The sequence below is a fragment of the Cryptomeria japonica genome, chromosome 5 (assembly GCF_030272615.1).
Source record: "Cryptomeria japonica chromosome 5, Sugi_1.0, whole genome shotgun sequence".
Classification (NCBI taxonomy): Eukaryota; Viridiplantae; Streptophyta; class Pinopsida; order Cupressales; family Cupressaceae; genus Cryptomeria; species Cryptomeria japonica.
Window position 1 is genome coordinate 398,389,600 of NC_081409.1, and position 16,894 is coordinate 398,406,493.

Here is a 16,894-nt window from a genome sequence, read left to right on the forward strand (position 1 = left end):
TTATTAATAAATCTAAGGATTTATTTAATAGGTTCATTCTCATAATCCCCTTTGATTAATTAATTCTCCCTACATCTTCAATTAATTCTTCTAATCTTCTAATTAATTAAAGCAAATCAATTTATGAGTTGTTGAGAATTAATTAGTCTTATTTGAATTTTTAAATTCAAATTTGCCCACATGCCTCCTAACTTCTAACCACCTAAACCTAACCCATTCTATCTAACCCCGGGTTTAATTAAACCTACTCTTCCCTCGAGACACATGGCATTCTTGGGCCACATGTCCCCTTTCCTTAGACACTTGCTCTCTCATGAGCAAATCTTCTTGACACTTGTCACCATAGAGATGACAAATGTTCTCTTTCATCTAACCTTTTTGGAAGCTTCTTGACACTTGTCACCATAGAGATGGAAAATGTTCCCTTTCATCCAACCTCCTCCAATTTCACCATTGATATCTTCAGACTTAATCTTGACCATTGATTCCTGCCACCTCACCCCTGGCCTTGGAAATCCTATAAATAGACCCCATTTTGGAGGAATAATGATCCCCATCTCATTTGCATTTCAGACATTGTTACTATAGGCATAATATCTCTTAGCATATCATTTGAGCATTGTTATTATAGGCAAATGCATTCTTCGATCTAGCTTATTTTCTAGCATAATTGTTGAATCATGTAGCTTAATCATTCTCTTTTCTAGCTTAAATGCATCATTATCATCTTAAATCCTCCATGTAGATGTAGTCAAGTCACTGGAATTTGCTTATCTAGATCTGAGAGCAAATCTACATTCGCATTTATTAGGAGGCGATAGATCGATTAGCCATGGTTTTATCTTTATTTGTTTTAAATTTGCTAACCATGCTTGTAATGATCTATTGAGTGTTTTGTGTTGCAGCAGCAGGTATACACTTCACAAGCATGATAGATCAAAAGCGCCACTTTAAAATGAATGTGCTACAACATATAACAATAGTGTTAGATTACAACATAAGTATTATAATAAGCAATGAAGGCACAATAGTAAAACAAAAGCGCTAATCTGCAGATAAAAACCATGCGCAAAATCTAGAACGAAGGCACTATATCGAGTGTCAAAAGCGCTAAAGCGCTACCTGTGCCTGAAAAACCTGCAAGTGTCTAATTTTCTTAAAAAAAATCTTAACTTGTTAGAATGAAAAATGGGACAAGAGCCCCACGGTGAGCACCAAAATGATGCACATGAAAGGGGACACAAGCATCAAACAAGATTCAAATGTTAGTATGTTAGTTTCCAACCAAAACTAAAACAAATGAAACAAAATCATTCACATACATATCAAGAAAGATTAAAAAGCATGCAAATAAATAAAGATAAAAGAAGAGAAGGAAGAGGAGTCTCCCTAAGATGTTCCCATGATGTCTTTGTTGCTTCTCCCTTGTCTCTCTCCTCCCCAAGATCCAAATGAGTGTATGTAGCTCTCAGATTTAGCACTAAACCATGGATTCCAATGGAGATTCAAATGGTTGAATGAACTAAACTTCCTATTGCTATGCAAATGCCTACAACAAGATTACTATGAAAAAGCTTAAGTGTTAGTGTCTATGCAAGTATAGTAACAATGCTCAAATGCTTCCTCCTTTGCTTGAGGAATGAGGCTCTATTTATAGGGAAAATAGAGGATTGGATGGTCAGGATTGAAAGGGCTTGTGAAGGGTTAAGATTGAATGATTTATGATCCATGTGATGGATTTCAACCCAATCCCATGATGACAAGTGTCACTATGAGATGGCTTGAGAGGATAGGGGAAGAGCATTTAATGCCTGAGAAAACATGAGGGTAACCTCATGTGGGTTGGCCATTATCCAAGGGCAAGGTTATTATCCAATGGGTAAACTCTTATGCACAATTTACCCATGGTTAAACCTTGACCAAAGGGTCAAGACCCATATGAGTTGGAGTGTTGGAGAAGGGAAGCATTTATGACTTTGTAAGAGTCTTAAATGGGTGAGATGATGGGTTGAGGGTTAATCTTGGATTAGGATTTGTGCAAATGTTTAGAAGAGGGATTAGGCTAAATTAGAAGGGGTTAGAAGAGTCTATAAGGGGTTTAGAGAAATCTAGAAGAATCTAGGAAAAGGTGGGTGTGGGTAAATAGGATTTTATTTAAATAAAAATCTATTTAAATGTGAATGCAAGTGGATGAGTTATTTTTAAATAAATATTGATTTATTTGAAAAGGGGATTTGATTTTTAAATAAATGTTAAATTTATTTAAATAGGAAGAAGGGAGGCGAATTAAATAAATTAGATTTATTTAATAACTTGGACTATAGTTAGTAATTAAATAAATTGATTAAATTTATTTAACTAGAATAACATAATAAGCTAAGGTGAATTAATTAAGTGTCAATTTAATTCATAGAGAAATATTTAGCCATTAAATAAATATTTAATATTCATTTAATTAATAGACAAATTTATGTGTCTACACAATTAATTATTATTGTTATTAAAAAATAATATTTATTATATATAATATTTTAAAAAATAGTAAAATATCTTTCCTTCAAAACATAAGGGACATGACACAAACTTGCAAGTTTAATGACCCAATAAAGACCCATAATGATAACAACAACCCAATTAATGTAAGCACGCCAACCCAATTAATGCACACATCCTACAAGCACAAGCCATACAAGGATAACAACCTAATGGAATTTTGAACCTTGACAATTGCCACAACAATATTATGAGTTGACCATTGCATTGTACCCTTATCAAGGTGAGAATATAATTATAATTAATAATAATGTTTAATCATTTTGGCCATGTGTAGGGTGAAAAATAAGTGAATAATAATACTTTTTTTTGAGATGAGATGAGATGGAAAGTAGACTAATTAAATCAGGTGGGGGGCATTAGGTAAATTAGGTGAAGGGAACTTGATTAGGTGATGCATTTAGTCAACTAAAATAAGGGTGCATATTAGGGAAATGTTTAGGTGTCTATAATTGTAATAAATTATTTAATTTAGCTATTAATATTTTGATGTATAAATAGTTGTCAAATTTTACATTAAAGATTAAAAAAAATTGTTATCACACTCGTGCCATTACACTTTGTTTATGAAAGGAGTCTTGACATAATAAATATAGAGTAAATAAACATAAATATCTTAAATACATCTATCTAAGATGTTAGAAATATCAATTTCAAGATTATTAGGTAAATGTTAGAAATGAAATATCAATTTCAAGATTATTAGGTAAATGTTAGAAATGTGAATTTCTAACATAAGGGAAGCGTACCAATAAGTCATTATAGCTAACTTCGTGCATTGACAAATTCTAAACGGTACATTGGATTTTGAGATTTTTTTTTGTTGTCTCTGAATGCAACTTAACTACTTATAGCTATTGTCCCGACTTCTAGGTAGTAACGATACATGTTGTGGGATCTATTATGCGCACACAATTAAAAAATACACATTTCAAAGTGTCGCCCAATACCTGCTTAAAGATCTCCTAATAACCGTGCATTTAGAATTGCTAATACTTATGCACAATTACCCTAGTAGTCGTGCACTATGGGTACCAATGGTGCATAAATAAGCCAATTATGGTCCAAAACTAAAAAAAAATGGGCGGCTACTAGTACATGTGAAATTTATTAATGAGCTTTTAGTTTTTTAGTTTTTTGTTTTTGGTACTTTAAACTTAGTACATGGGGGGTTGGGTGTGCAAGGAGTGAATGGTTGTTGGAACATGGGTTGGTAATTTCTTCCCCTAAGGGAAGAACACCAATAGATAACATAGTTCCAATAACCGTCACCTTATTGTCATGTTGACTAATAGCCGTCATAGTGAAAACACCATTAATAAATTTGTTTTGTACCAGTAGCCAATCATTTTTTGTAATTTTTTGTTCATAATTGGTCCATTTGTGCACCACTATTGGAACATTTGTGCACCACTATTGGGACATTTGTCAACAAGTACTAGCAATTTTGAGTTGACGGTTACTGGAACATCTTTAGTTAAGTATCAGGCAACACTTTGAAATGTGTACTTTTTGACCTTTGTGCGCATAATTGATTCCACAATGTACATTGTTACTATCTAGAACCCAGATCAATAGCTATAAGCAATTAAGTCGCATACGAAGACAACTAAAAAAAAAAAATCAAAATCCGATGTACTGTTTAAGATTTGTGGGTGCACGAAGTTAGCTATGACAGCTACTGGTGCTCTTCCCCTAGATATTAGAAATATTAATTTTAAGATTACCACTCATGTTCCAATTACCATTAACTCTTTGCTCACCCAAACCCCCAATTACTAACTTTAAAGAAACAAAAAAAATGATAACTAGAAGTCCATTAATAAATTTAAGATGTACCAATAGTCCCCCATTTTATCCCCAATTGTGAGAAATTTTGAACTTTAATTGAAGGAGTTGTACAAAGTGCAACTTTACTATACCTAGCTATAGCACACAACTTTAGGGATATTTATGCAAAGTATTGACCTTTTTTGAAATGGTTGTAATACACATTTATTGACACATCTTTAAATAAGTATCATACACACTTTGAAAATGACCTTTTTTAACTTCACATTATTATCTTTACAGAATTTGGATTGATACATTTAAAAATTCTACTAATAAATACTTTAATAACCTATCTCATTCTCACGTGATCATAGCTCATATGATCAGAATTATTGATGCTCAAAAGTACGACTAAAATAAGTACATATTTTCTTCTTAAATTAAAAACTAATAAAATTTTGAAATAAGTATAATAAAAATTGTGAAATCTAAAATCGTATATACTTCCTTTTCCCAATGTCAATATTAAAACTCGGTGGACTGAAAAGAGTCTTTTTGTCTTGTATGGTTGAAATCAGAATCATTCATTTCACATATCCACTAATTACCTAAATATCACTCGAAATCTCATGTGCTTAAAAGGTACCGAGAATTCTGACCATCATGCTTACAAAACAAGATTTAGCACGTCATGGCTGACGAAAATGTTTCAGTCCGTGCCTGATAATCATCCACTTAACCCCACAGTTTTACTTCAATCGGGACTCCTCCACCCGGAAAAATTGTCAACTAGATCTTTTAACCCATGAAAAGCAATATTCCGTCTGATAAGAAATATTGTCTGATAGTGCGAGCAAACGAAGGTTTTCACCTAATTTCGTAGTAGCCTACCATACAATTTACCAGTAATGCATGTCACCTTAACCTCAAATTTTTGATTCCCAAACGAATAAAAGCTCTGTTCTTTATATTTGTTATTGTGTCCTTTTTATCTTGTAGATTCCAGAGATGTTTGAAGAGAATAAAGATTCGAATGACTGAGAACCCATTTGTGTTTGTATTTGCTTGGGCTTCTCCACATTGTTTAATCTGTACTTGCAAACTCTTATCTCCGCCTCCCCTAATATCAAAAGTTTAGGATACGTAGAAGTTTAGGTTGGTTTGATTACAGAGATATTAGGTTATGTTTGGTTGATTTGTATTCTTGCATACTCAATTGGAAAATACAGTAAACTGATTTGAATCCTTTCATAATGCAGATACAGTGATATGATGACATCTTCAGACACAGAGGAAAATACTACACTTTTCAATGCCTGATGACATGCTTGGAGACGTCTCTGCCTTTAATAACATTTGAAAAGGAAAGAAGCAGGTGACCTATTTTATGAAAGAATGGTGATGAATTTCACTGGTAAGCTCATCATTCTTGCATTTGCAGAATTTGATCAATTTCTTCTCATTTGTAAAATTGTGAGCAAAAGATTTTCATTAAATTATAAGAAAATTAAGCTATATTTACATATTGAACGACTTCCAGGGCTCATGGCGTATTAAGAGTGATGTTTAAGTTTTGATCATTGTCTTTTGAAATTTATCGTGAACTTCTTCAACAGTGTTAATTCCCGCCTGGCATTGCTTTGAATTGAGCTCATTTGTTTGCAACAGATCTCTGGACCAATTGTTGTGGAGAGTCGAATTTGCTACCTTATTCTGCAGAGTGTGGAGAGACCTGCCGCTTATCGCTATCTTTCAACACTCAATTTCTACACACTTTCCGATTGCCTTCATGTAGCAAAAGTGTTTTAATCTTGATCACACATTTGGTTTTCTTGCTAGCATTTGGAACTATTTTGCTTCTCAAATGGTCTAGGCAAACAAGTATTCTCAGAACTGCGAGGCCTCGAACACAATTCCAAATATCCATTGTAACAGTTAATGTCATTTTGGGTATCGTAAATTTGGGATTGGGGGTTCGCATCTTGTACAAGAAAATATGGGATGGTACTTATATAACTGCCCTACACAATTTGCTTGTCCTTTTAGTACAAGGTATAGTATGGCTTATGCTTGCTTTGTCAGTAACCCTTCGGTGGACGCACACTGTAACAAAATTTCTTCGTATTTGGTGGATCGTCACTTTTTTGTTAGAAACGTTGGATTTTGTTTCTGTTGGGTTCAGTTTTATCAGTTCCAGAGAATATTCAACTCAACTTTTTCTTGCTTTCATTTCATGGGTAGCAAGTTGTTTGCTGCTCATCTGTGCTGCAAAAGAGGATTTGACAAATTCAAGGGGTAGTCTTCTGTCCGAACCCATTCTACATGGGGAAAACCAAAATGGGTCTTTGCATTCTGAACAGACCCAGGGAAATCCATTGCTGAAGAGGTCAAATCCAGAAGTGACCCCTTTTGCCAAAGCAGGGATCTTTGGCAGGATGACATTTTGGTGGTTGAATTCTCTTTTGTCCGAAGGTAGAAAACGAACTCTTGAAGAAAATGATTTGCCTCAAGTTTGTGAGGAAGATCAAGCGGAGAATAGTTTTTTGAGATTTACTGAAGAGCTAGTTAGGCAAAAACAAAAAAACCCATCTGTCAATCCGTCTGTTTTCTGGGCTCTGGCTCACTGTCATCGGAAAAATCTGGCCAGGACTGGAATCTATGCTTTTATCAAAATAGCCACCATGTCTTGTGGACCACTTGTTTTAAATGCATTTATTGGATTTTCAGAAGGCAAACAATCATTCAAATATCAAGGATATGCTTTAGTAGGAGCACTCTTTCTAGCAAAGTTCCTGGAGTCCCTATCTCAAAGGCAATGGTATTTTGGCACTAGAAGGATTGGTCTCCAGATGCGTTCCTCACTAATTACAGCAATCTATGAGAAACAATTGAAGTTATCCAATGAAGCTAAACAGGTCCATGGAGCAGGGGAGATCATGAACTATATGTCTGTAGATGCTTATCGTATAGGTGAATTTCCCTTCTGGCTTCACATGACATGGACAACAGTTCTTCAGCTTGTATTTGCTTTAAGTATCCTCTTCCACGCAATTGGATGGGCCACAGTTGCTGCCTTGGTAGTTGTCATCCTAACCATGATTTTTAATTCTCCATTGGCAAAATTGCAGCATAAATTCCAGACTGAACTTATGTCAGCCCAAGATGAGCGATTAAGGGCTGTCACAGAAGCTCTTGTTCACATGAAGGTACTGAAATTGCATGCATGGGAAGAATATTTCAAATTAGGTATTGAGAAGTTGCGCAAGGTGGAGTACACATGGCTATCAGCGGTTCAGTTTCGGAAAGCCTACAATGTAATATTGTTTTGGTCATCTCCTGTTCTAGTTTCAACTGCAACATTTTCAACATGCTATCTTCTTAGAATACCTCTAACTCCAAGAAATGTTTTCACATTCATTGCCACTTTGCGCCTGGTTCAAGAACCAATTCGAGTAATTCCCGATGTCATTGCTGTGATCATTCAAGCGAAGGTCTCCTTGGGACGTATCATCAACTTTCTGGAAAGCGATGAGTTGCAGGATCAGGCAGATTGTGGAATTCAACAATGGTCTAAACACTCTATTTTTGTCAAATCAGCAACGTTAAGCTGGGATACCAATTCATCAAAACCCACATTGAGAAATATCAATATGGAGGTTGAACATTGTAAAAAAGTGGCTGTTTGTGGGGAGGTTGGATCTGGAAAATCAACTCTTTTAGCTGCGATTCTTGGGGAGGTACCGAAGCTGACGGGCAATGTTAGTATCCATTGTATTTACTATTCCCTTAGTAGCAACCTACTTATTGACACACTTCTGTTTTTCTCATTTCTGATTTCTCTGATCCGATCCTTCTGCAGTTGCAAGTCTGTGGCAGTCTTGCATATGTTTCTCAGAGTGCATGGATTCAGAGCGGAACAGTGCAGGACAACATTTTATTTGGGAGTACCATGTACACGCAGAAATATAAAGATGTGATCCAAAAGGCCTCACTAGAGAAAGACCTGGAGAATCTCCCCTTTGGCGATCTAACTGAAATCGGGGAGAGAGGTGTCAATCTGAGTGGTGGTCAGAAACAACGTATACAACTTGCCCGTGCGTTATACCAGGATGCTGATATTTATCTTTTGGATGATCCTTTCAGTGCTGTTGATGCTCATACTGCCACTAGCCTGTTTAAGGTTCATAAATAATGCCACTTTTCTCTATTCAGTTGGTCTTCTTTTTGTGTACATCTTCTGAAATTTTATGTAGTTGGGAACAATTTTATCTCCAGCACATTTCCAGGTTGTGATTTTTTTGTTTCCTTTGGATTCGTAACAATTGTAGATTCTGATGTGTAGGACTACATAATGGAAGCACTTTCAAAAAAGACAGTGATCCTTGTAACACATCAAGTTGATTTCCTACCAGCATTTGATACCATACTGGTTAGTGTGAGCTTGCCTGGCCATGCAAAAGTTGCCTGACCTTACACATAATGCTTAAGGGAGTTACAGCAAGATTCTTTCTAGTTACTGACAAAATATTATTCCTAGAATTTATAAGAATTTAATGGTAGAAATTTCTGCAACTTCACTTTCAGTTATAACAATAAGGCCACACTTTATTGCAGTTAATGTTGGACGGGGAGATTCGACAAAGTGGGAGTTATCAAGAGTTATTAGCCTCAAGTGAGGCATTCCAAGATCTTGTGAATGCACATAAAGACACGATGGGTTCTACTTCTAACAAATCGGCGGTTACAATGCCTCTCTCAAAAGGCAAACCTGTGAGTCAAGAAAAAGAAATTCAAAAGGTCAAGTCCCAAAAATTACAAGAGAAATCATGTGGAGCACCTAAAGTGGACCAGCTTGTCAAAAAGGAAGAAAAGGAAATTGGAGATACTGGTCTGAAACCATATGTTCACTATTTGAAACAGAACAAAGGTTTCTTGTATTGTTGCGTTGCTGGTCTTTCTCATCTTGTGTTTTTGACAGGGCAGATTTTGGGCAATACTTGGATGGCTGCTAAGGTGCAGAGTCCCCAAGTCAGCACATTGATGCTAATTATAGTCTACTCAAGTATTGCATTTGCTTCTACAATTTTTCTTTTCATTCGATCAATCTTTATAGTCATTTTGGGGCTTGAAGCATCAAAATCTTTCTTTTCTGAGCTCATGACTTCCTTATTCCAAGCACCAATGGCATTTTTTGATGCCACGCCATTAGGAAGAATTCTGAGCAGGGTACATCTTGAGCCCTATCACTATGTAATTATTCCTTTTCTTGATGTTGCTTCATCCAAAGATCATTGGGTGCATGTTGATATGCTAATTTGTTTTGTTTTTTTCATCATCAAATTTCTCAGGTTTCTACAGATTTGAGCATTCTTGATGTCGACCTTCCTTTCAGCTTTATCTTCACCATGTGTTCCACTATGAATTTTTACAGTAACCTTGGTGTTGTAGCTGTTGTGACGTGGCAAGTTTTGTTTGCTGCCCTGCCAATGATTTATTTGACATTTCAACTTCAGGTGAAACATTATTCTTTTAGTTTAGCTGCTTGAGAAGCTTCACCTTTTTGTGTTAAGTATATCAAGTATTGGCCATAAGATAAAGACTTTTTTCTGTAACAATATTTGCTAGAGAACTAAATTCTGTTTTTGCCAATTGGAACAGAAATACTACTTTGCTTCTGCTAAAGAATTGATGAGACTCAATGGTACAACAAAATCACCCATTGCAAATCTTTTTGGTGAGTCCATATCAGGAGCAATGACAATCAGGGCTTTCAAGGTGCAGGATCAGTTTATGAAGAAGAACTTGGATCTGCTTGACAAAAATTCAAGTCCATTTTTCCACAGTTTTGCAACAAATGAATGGTTGATTCAACGTTTAGAGGTATTAAGTTCTATAGTTCTTTGCTCATCTGCTCTTGCTATGGTTCTACTCCCAGCAGGCACCTTCAACCCTGGTATGGTATCTGGAACTAAAGATGCTTGTTCTAGATTCTCTGTTGTTAGTGTACTCTATTGCATAAAAAGGATCTTAACTAGTGATTTAAACTGGTACAGGCTTTGTTGGGATGGCTCTATCTTATGGCCTCTCTATGAACCTATCATTGGTTTTTAGTATCCAAAACCAATGCACACTGGCAAACTATATTGTATCTGTAGAACGCATCAAGCAGTACATGTGCATTCCTAGTGAAGCACCAGCAATAATAGAATCTAGTAGACCACCAGAGAATTGGCCCTCCCATGGTAAAGTGGAATTACAAGACTTGAAGGTACCTTTAGTTGTGCTTCATAACCAGACGACTAAAATCTATACCTTCCAAACTATTTTTTTTTGCCCAGAGGATAATTTGAGGTTGTAATGACTTTTCTGATAAACTTTATTCCATGGCAATGCAGATTAGGTATAGATCAAACAGTCCTCTTGTCCTTCGCGGAATTACTTGTACTTTTGAAGGAGGGCAAAAAATTGGGATTGTTGGTCGAACAGGAAGTGGAAAGACCACTCTTATCAGTGCTATTTTTCGTTTGGTTGAACCTGCAGGGGGTAGAATCCTCATTGATGATTTGGATACTACCTCCATTGGACTTCATGATTTGCGGTCACACCTTGGAATTATTCCTCAGGAACCAACTCTTTTTCGTGGAACTGTTCGTTTCAACCTTGATCCATTATCTGAGCACTCAGATTCGGCAATTTGGGAGGTCTTTGAATACTGATAGACATGTTTTCTGCTTTCATTTTGTCATACACAGCAGAAAATGGGAAATAATGTAATGTTTGTTCTCTTTGATAAAGGTCTTGGATAAGTGTCAGCTTGGATATGTTATAAGAGAAAAGGAAAGTTGCCTCGATGCCCCAGGTAAATCTTGTCCTGAACTTACCTTTCCTATATACCATTGAATTATCTAATATAAAACTGAAGCAGATACACTGCTTTTTCTACTATAAATTTGTCATAAATACTCTAATCTGCATATATATAGCACCATTTTCTGACTAAAAATTGGTAATCTCTAATCCATGAATTATGAGACATAAGAGAGTAATAATTTCACACCTTCATTCATTTTTAATCGTCTATTTTACACAACTTGAAATAGTCTCTCTTATTCATTCTCAGTTATTCTTTAATGTTGCCAAATAGTAACTACAAACAATCCTCATCTGGAACTACCCTACCTCCCTTATTTTCTAACTAAAACAATAACTTCCACCAAAAGTAGCCATTACTGCATCATTTAATTACACCATTTAATTATTTATTGGGCACATAATTATAGCTCCCCACAACCCATGCTATATTTTCTACATGCAAGTCTAATGCCCGTACCTTCTTAACAAAAATTACAATCTAACTCACCCACTCCTCCACATTCCCTCATTAAAAATAAATAACCACTTCCTGATTTTTGTCAACCACCTTCAAATGAACATGGCATTCAATTATTTTTTGATCTCCTGCAAAATTATCCCCTTTATTTTGAAAAATAAAACTTTTGAGCCTCCTTGCTCAAAGCTGCGGTTATCCCCTGTAATCCACCTCCACAAAAAATTCCATTTGGATCCTTGTTTTTGACAAATATTTATATTTATCACATATGATTTTATCCGTCCGTTATGTGAGCCCTCTCTTTTCCTCTCCTTTGACAACTCCTTAAAACCTGTGATGAAAAAGAAGAGAATTCAAAATTATAGTTAAGAAATTAAGCTCATTCTTCTGTTCTGAATTCTTCATTTTGATAGACCACATATACAATTATTTACCCATTATCAGAAGTTTATCTGCTTCAATAAGCTCCTCAACATTTTCTAGGAAAAGCAATGTTTGTTAAAGCCAAAAGAATATTTTCCCAGAATCCACTTCCCTTAACAATGGACGCGACTTTTCTCTAAGAGTACATTCTCATCTTTTTCATTTATTCTCTTTGGCTGTAAATTCTTTGAGATTGACATTCATAACATCTTCCATAACAGAGTCTTCCTTTGATGATTTATTCTTTTTCATTATAGTTTGTGGTTTTTGTAAAGGAGACAATCCTTTGGCAACATGAATACAATTCCAAATTCTTTATCCACAAGTTCTCTTCATCCTAGCTATCCACGATGTGACCCATGCCAATTTTCTTCTATCCTTCTCTTCTCTATGATGGTGAGAAATCTCTTCTCTCAAAATTATCACTTATAATTTTTTTGTTGGTCTGAATAACAATCTTCTTTTGGTTCTTCCTCTTTTGTTTCTCCATATTTCTTTCTTCATTTATGATAGTCTAATTCTTCAAAGGTAATTCTTTTCCCTTGGCTCAGTTTTTCCAATCATCTTAAAATGCATCTTTGTGCATGCCTATGCTTTTCTAACCATTAAAATGGTGTTCCTTGAACCAAGTGTTCACTCCTCAAAATTTTTAGTATTCAACTCAAAAGTCACGGTCATCAACAAATGAACAAAATATATGTTTACCTTTACATTCAAAGAAGCAACTCAACACATATCATCTCTTTCTATGCCCCCCTCAGCACATCCTCTTGACTGGATCTGTTCTCCCAGAATCTTTGGATGCTCTGATACCAATTAATGCAGATAACTCTGTTCTGCAAGAAAGAAATAGATCATCAGGCAGGTAGAGAGTAAGAGCAGTAAAATGAAACTTTAAAAGAAATTCATTCACCTGTAATACAATGGGAAATCAAAACATCCAGCTTCATATGCTGTTAACTGCTATCCCTTTGTCCTTTAAAAAATAGAAATCTATTTTAAGCTATTCTTCCCGTCACATTTACATCTCCCCATCAAAACTTGGCAGCTTCAGCAACTGTTTCTTAGGACAACAAATCTCTCAAAGTCTCTCAAAAGTTTAACTGACAAGGGGTGCCGCATATGTGGGTTGGTTGTGCATCGTCAACTTTAAATGAGTGGCAAATGTCTTTTGTTTGAGCTTCTGCATCATTAACATTCTGGGATGAAGATGCTGCTAAGGTATATAAGTAGTATGTTTTGACAATTTCCATCATCCTTAAAATGCAGTGGAGGATGATGGAGGAAATTGGAGTGTTGGACAGAGACAATTGTTTTGCTTGGGCCGTGCATTGCTGAGACAGAGTCGGATACTAGTGTTGGATGAAGCAACAGCATCAATTGACAATGCCACAGATTCCATACTCCAGACAACAATTAGGGAAAGTTTCGCAGAGTGCACTGTAATCACCGTTGCACACAGAATACCTACTGTGATGGACAGTGATATGGTTGTTGCAATAAGTGATGGTAAATCCTGACATTTTATATTCATGTCTCTATTGCATGCATGGATTGCCTTGAATTAAACTTTATATACTTAGGCAGACCGGTGAAAGTAGGCATGCTCCCTTCTATATAATTTGAATGATAATAATTTCTTCTCATACAGGTGAGATGGTGGAGTTTGATAAGCCATTGAAGCTGATGGAGAGGGAAGGTTCGTTATTTGGAAAGCTTGTGGCAGAGTATTGGGCGCACACATCAGAAGCTTTTCAACATGCAGCAGCTGGTCAATGATATCTCTTTGAATGCAATCTTTCCTTGGTTCAGTAGTTTTACATACAAGAGTAATTTTGTCGTTATCTACCATTTGTTGATGGTTGGATAATTGATCCAAATTCCATCTGTCTAAGAGCAACCATAGAGAAATTCCAGGAAGACTAATGTTTTGTAATGTCCCTACTAGGTCTAGTCTTGTTTTTCCCATAATAATCCATCTCCACATATTTATGACTTAAAACTAAATTGATTAAGAGACACTATCTTAAATATCGCATTTTCCAATTTTTTAGATATCAATAATCATAACAGAAAAACATAATCTTCTTTCTAATATTAAATTAATAATTCAATTTGATTTATAATCTTATATTTACTTGTTCATTCTAATTACTATTTTTATTTATTTTCAAATAATATTATAATATACATTTTACTACAAAGCAGTTCTTATAAAGTACTATAATAATTATAATCATTATATTATATTATTTTTTATAATTATATTATTATTAAGTTTTTTCTGATTATACCATTTAATATCATTATTGGACTGATCAACCCATATATATAATACATAAATTAGTAAGTAAAATCAATTACATTCTCTACAATATTATTAGCACTGCCAATTGCTAAATTTCTAATTATTAGTTATCTAGTAGCTGCAACATCAGACAGATCTGGTCTGCCACTGTGAATGTGACCAAGTATGACTGCCTTATGTATTATAGTGTATAACTTACTTTACTGTTAATTAATATAGAACATTTCCAATGGTTTAATTCAGATTTTATATTCATTCTATTAGTAATTAACCAGTTTATATCTTACGTCTTACTTGTGGATTATTTGTTATTTTTATAGCATCTAATATGACACTGTGGTTCATATCACAGTTAATTTATGTGCTGATGTATTGAAGTAATGCTGAATATTATAATGCACACGGTCAGAGTAACAAATAGTTAATACTTAATTTGTGATGAGGCTGTAGTATTATATTTACCAATTTATATAATAACTATCATGAACCTTCTGAGGCATTAGGCACTTACCTGGAGTAAATTCCTTCTTAAAATTACCCCCGCCTGGATAGGTTGATAACGTCCTCTTATATCATGTGTTGGGAATGAGAAGACATATCCCATGCCTCTTGGTAATGATCGCACCATTTTCTTATTTTATTATCGCTCCCATTATTATTATAAATCACCAAAACGATAATAACTTCTTAATATTCCTTTGCTAACGGATGGCAAATAATTGTTTGTTTTTTTATCATTACAATTTCCATTATGTATCGAAGTGCATTGACTAATGGACAATAGTCTCTTCTTGGATCATATCTTAATGCTTCATTCGATCTTCTTGAAATAGATGCCTGGGATTCGAAGGATATTGGCATTTGTAATACTTTGATTACTCATCTCTGACTTGGTCGATTTCTTCATTCTTCAATCCTTTTGGGAACAATACTTATTATATTAGGTGTCCATTTACTCTTGGCATCAGATTTTTATCTCTATCCTCCTGCCTAGGTGACGTAAGTGGGACTCAACTCTTATGGTAGGCAATGATATTGGATTGGTTACTAAAGATTATAGGGAGTATGTTTTGTCCCATAAATTAATAATAATTATTAATATTAATGAATTAAATTACAAATATTAATATTATTAATAATAATAATAGTAACTATAATAAATATTAATTAACTAATAATATTTTACAAATAAATATTTAATGATTTCAAAAAAATCATTCATTAATAATTATTGCATGAATCAATAATGATTATTTTATTTTGGTTATATATAATGATCAAATAGGGGACATGACATGTTTACAATTAGCTCTTTTCTGCATTGAACAATTTTTCATTGATTCTAGAATATAATGGACAATCCTTTGATCTTGGGACAAGATATGGCACTTCATTTTATGAATTCAAATATTTTCATTAAGTATTAGTTTTTGCTTTCGGGATTTGAGCAAGAAGTGTAATGGGATCTGGACTGAAGTGCTGCAAAATCCAAGTCTGCTCTTAGCTTCTTATTTTTGCATAGAATGCACTAAAGGTTCATTTCTTCAAATGGAGGCGTGTGCTATAAAATCTTCCTCCAACTATATAATATATCTGAGCAACAAATCTTTTGATGCTAAAAAGGCAAAATTATATATCTAACAAATTACTTTTGTGAAATTTCTTATGTTCAGAGATCTCAAATTTCAAATTTACCGCCACAATGGAAGTAAAGCTAACAAAACACCTAAAACCTGAACCTCAAATCCAACTGTGATTGAAAGAGGTCTGACTATCTGAACAAAGTCTATTGGCTAATGGCTACACAAATGTTTCAGATTTTGTATGTCCATGTTAGCTATGCACTCATAATTTAAAATTTTTTACAAGAGAGGATGGATTGATAAACTCTTCATATGCTGGCATGGAGAGCAAAGAACCAACCTCAAATCATTGTTTATCTTAATAGAATCCATTAGAAGAAAAAATTGGTTTGGTTTGTTAAAGGATGCATATTGTAAGGAATGTTGAAAACTTGAAATAGAGGCCAATAGTGATTTCCAGTTGCCACCGATGAAAATTTGATCTTTGCAAGGTAGACAATATTATTTTTTGAAACTTAGATAGCCAGCAATTTTGACACTAATGCCTTACAGGTAAGAAAGAAAGAAATTATAATAATGTTAATCAATGATCATTGTAGGTCAATGTGACATGAAAATACAAATTACATAAGCATAATAAGGTTAACAATAATCTAAAAACTTAAAAAACAGCTAAACCATTAAAATAATGCAATAATTAAAAGCATAGCTGAAGATGCGGTACCCAAGATGTAAAAACCCTAGACAATTCAGAAACAGGCAGTTCTTTGGTCCATATACAAATATAAATAGCCATATGAGAGCAAAGCAATTTAATGAAACATAAAACCAGTGGAGAACAAATTCAAAGATCGAGAGTAGTGATAAAATTGGATCGTCTATATCAAAGCTAGAAGCAAAAGAACGAGCAACTTCAGCATACGT

General features: G+C 34.5%; 1 protein-coding gene across 1 annotated transcript; it reads left to right on the forward strand.

Annotated features, from left to right (window-relative positions):
- Positions 1-4,983: 4,983 nt before the first annotated feature.
- On the forward strand, positions 4,984-14,134 carry LOC131076500 (ABC transporter C family member 10). Its single transcript, XM_058013725.2, has 13 exons — positions 4,984-5,231; positions 5,586-5,740; positions 5,995-8,084; positions 8,186-8,506; positions 8,669-8,755; positions 8,941-9,552; positions 9,675-9,839; positions 9,985-10,279; positions 10,380-10,594; positions 10,722-11,027; positions 11,122-11,185; positions 13,349-13,588; positions 13,731-14,134. Exons 2-13 carry the CDS (start codon positions 5,722-5,724, stop codon positions 13,856-13,858), a joined length of 4,542 nt encoding a protein of 1,513 aa, XP_057869708.1. The 5' UTR covers positions 4,984-5,231; positions 5,586-5,721; the 3' UTR covers positions 13,859-14,134.
- The last annotated feature ends 2,760 nt before the right edge of the window (positions 14,135-16,894 follow it).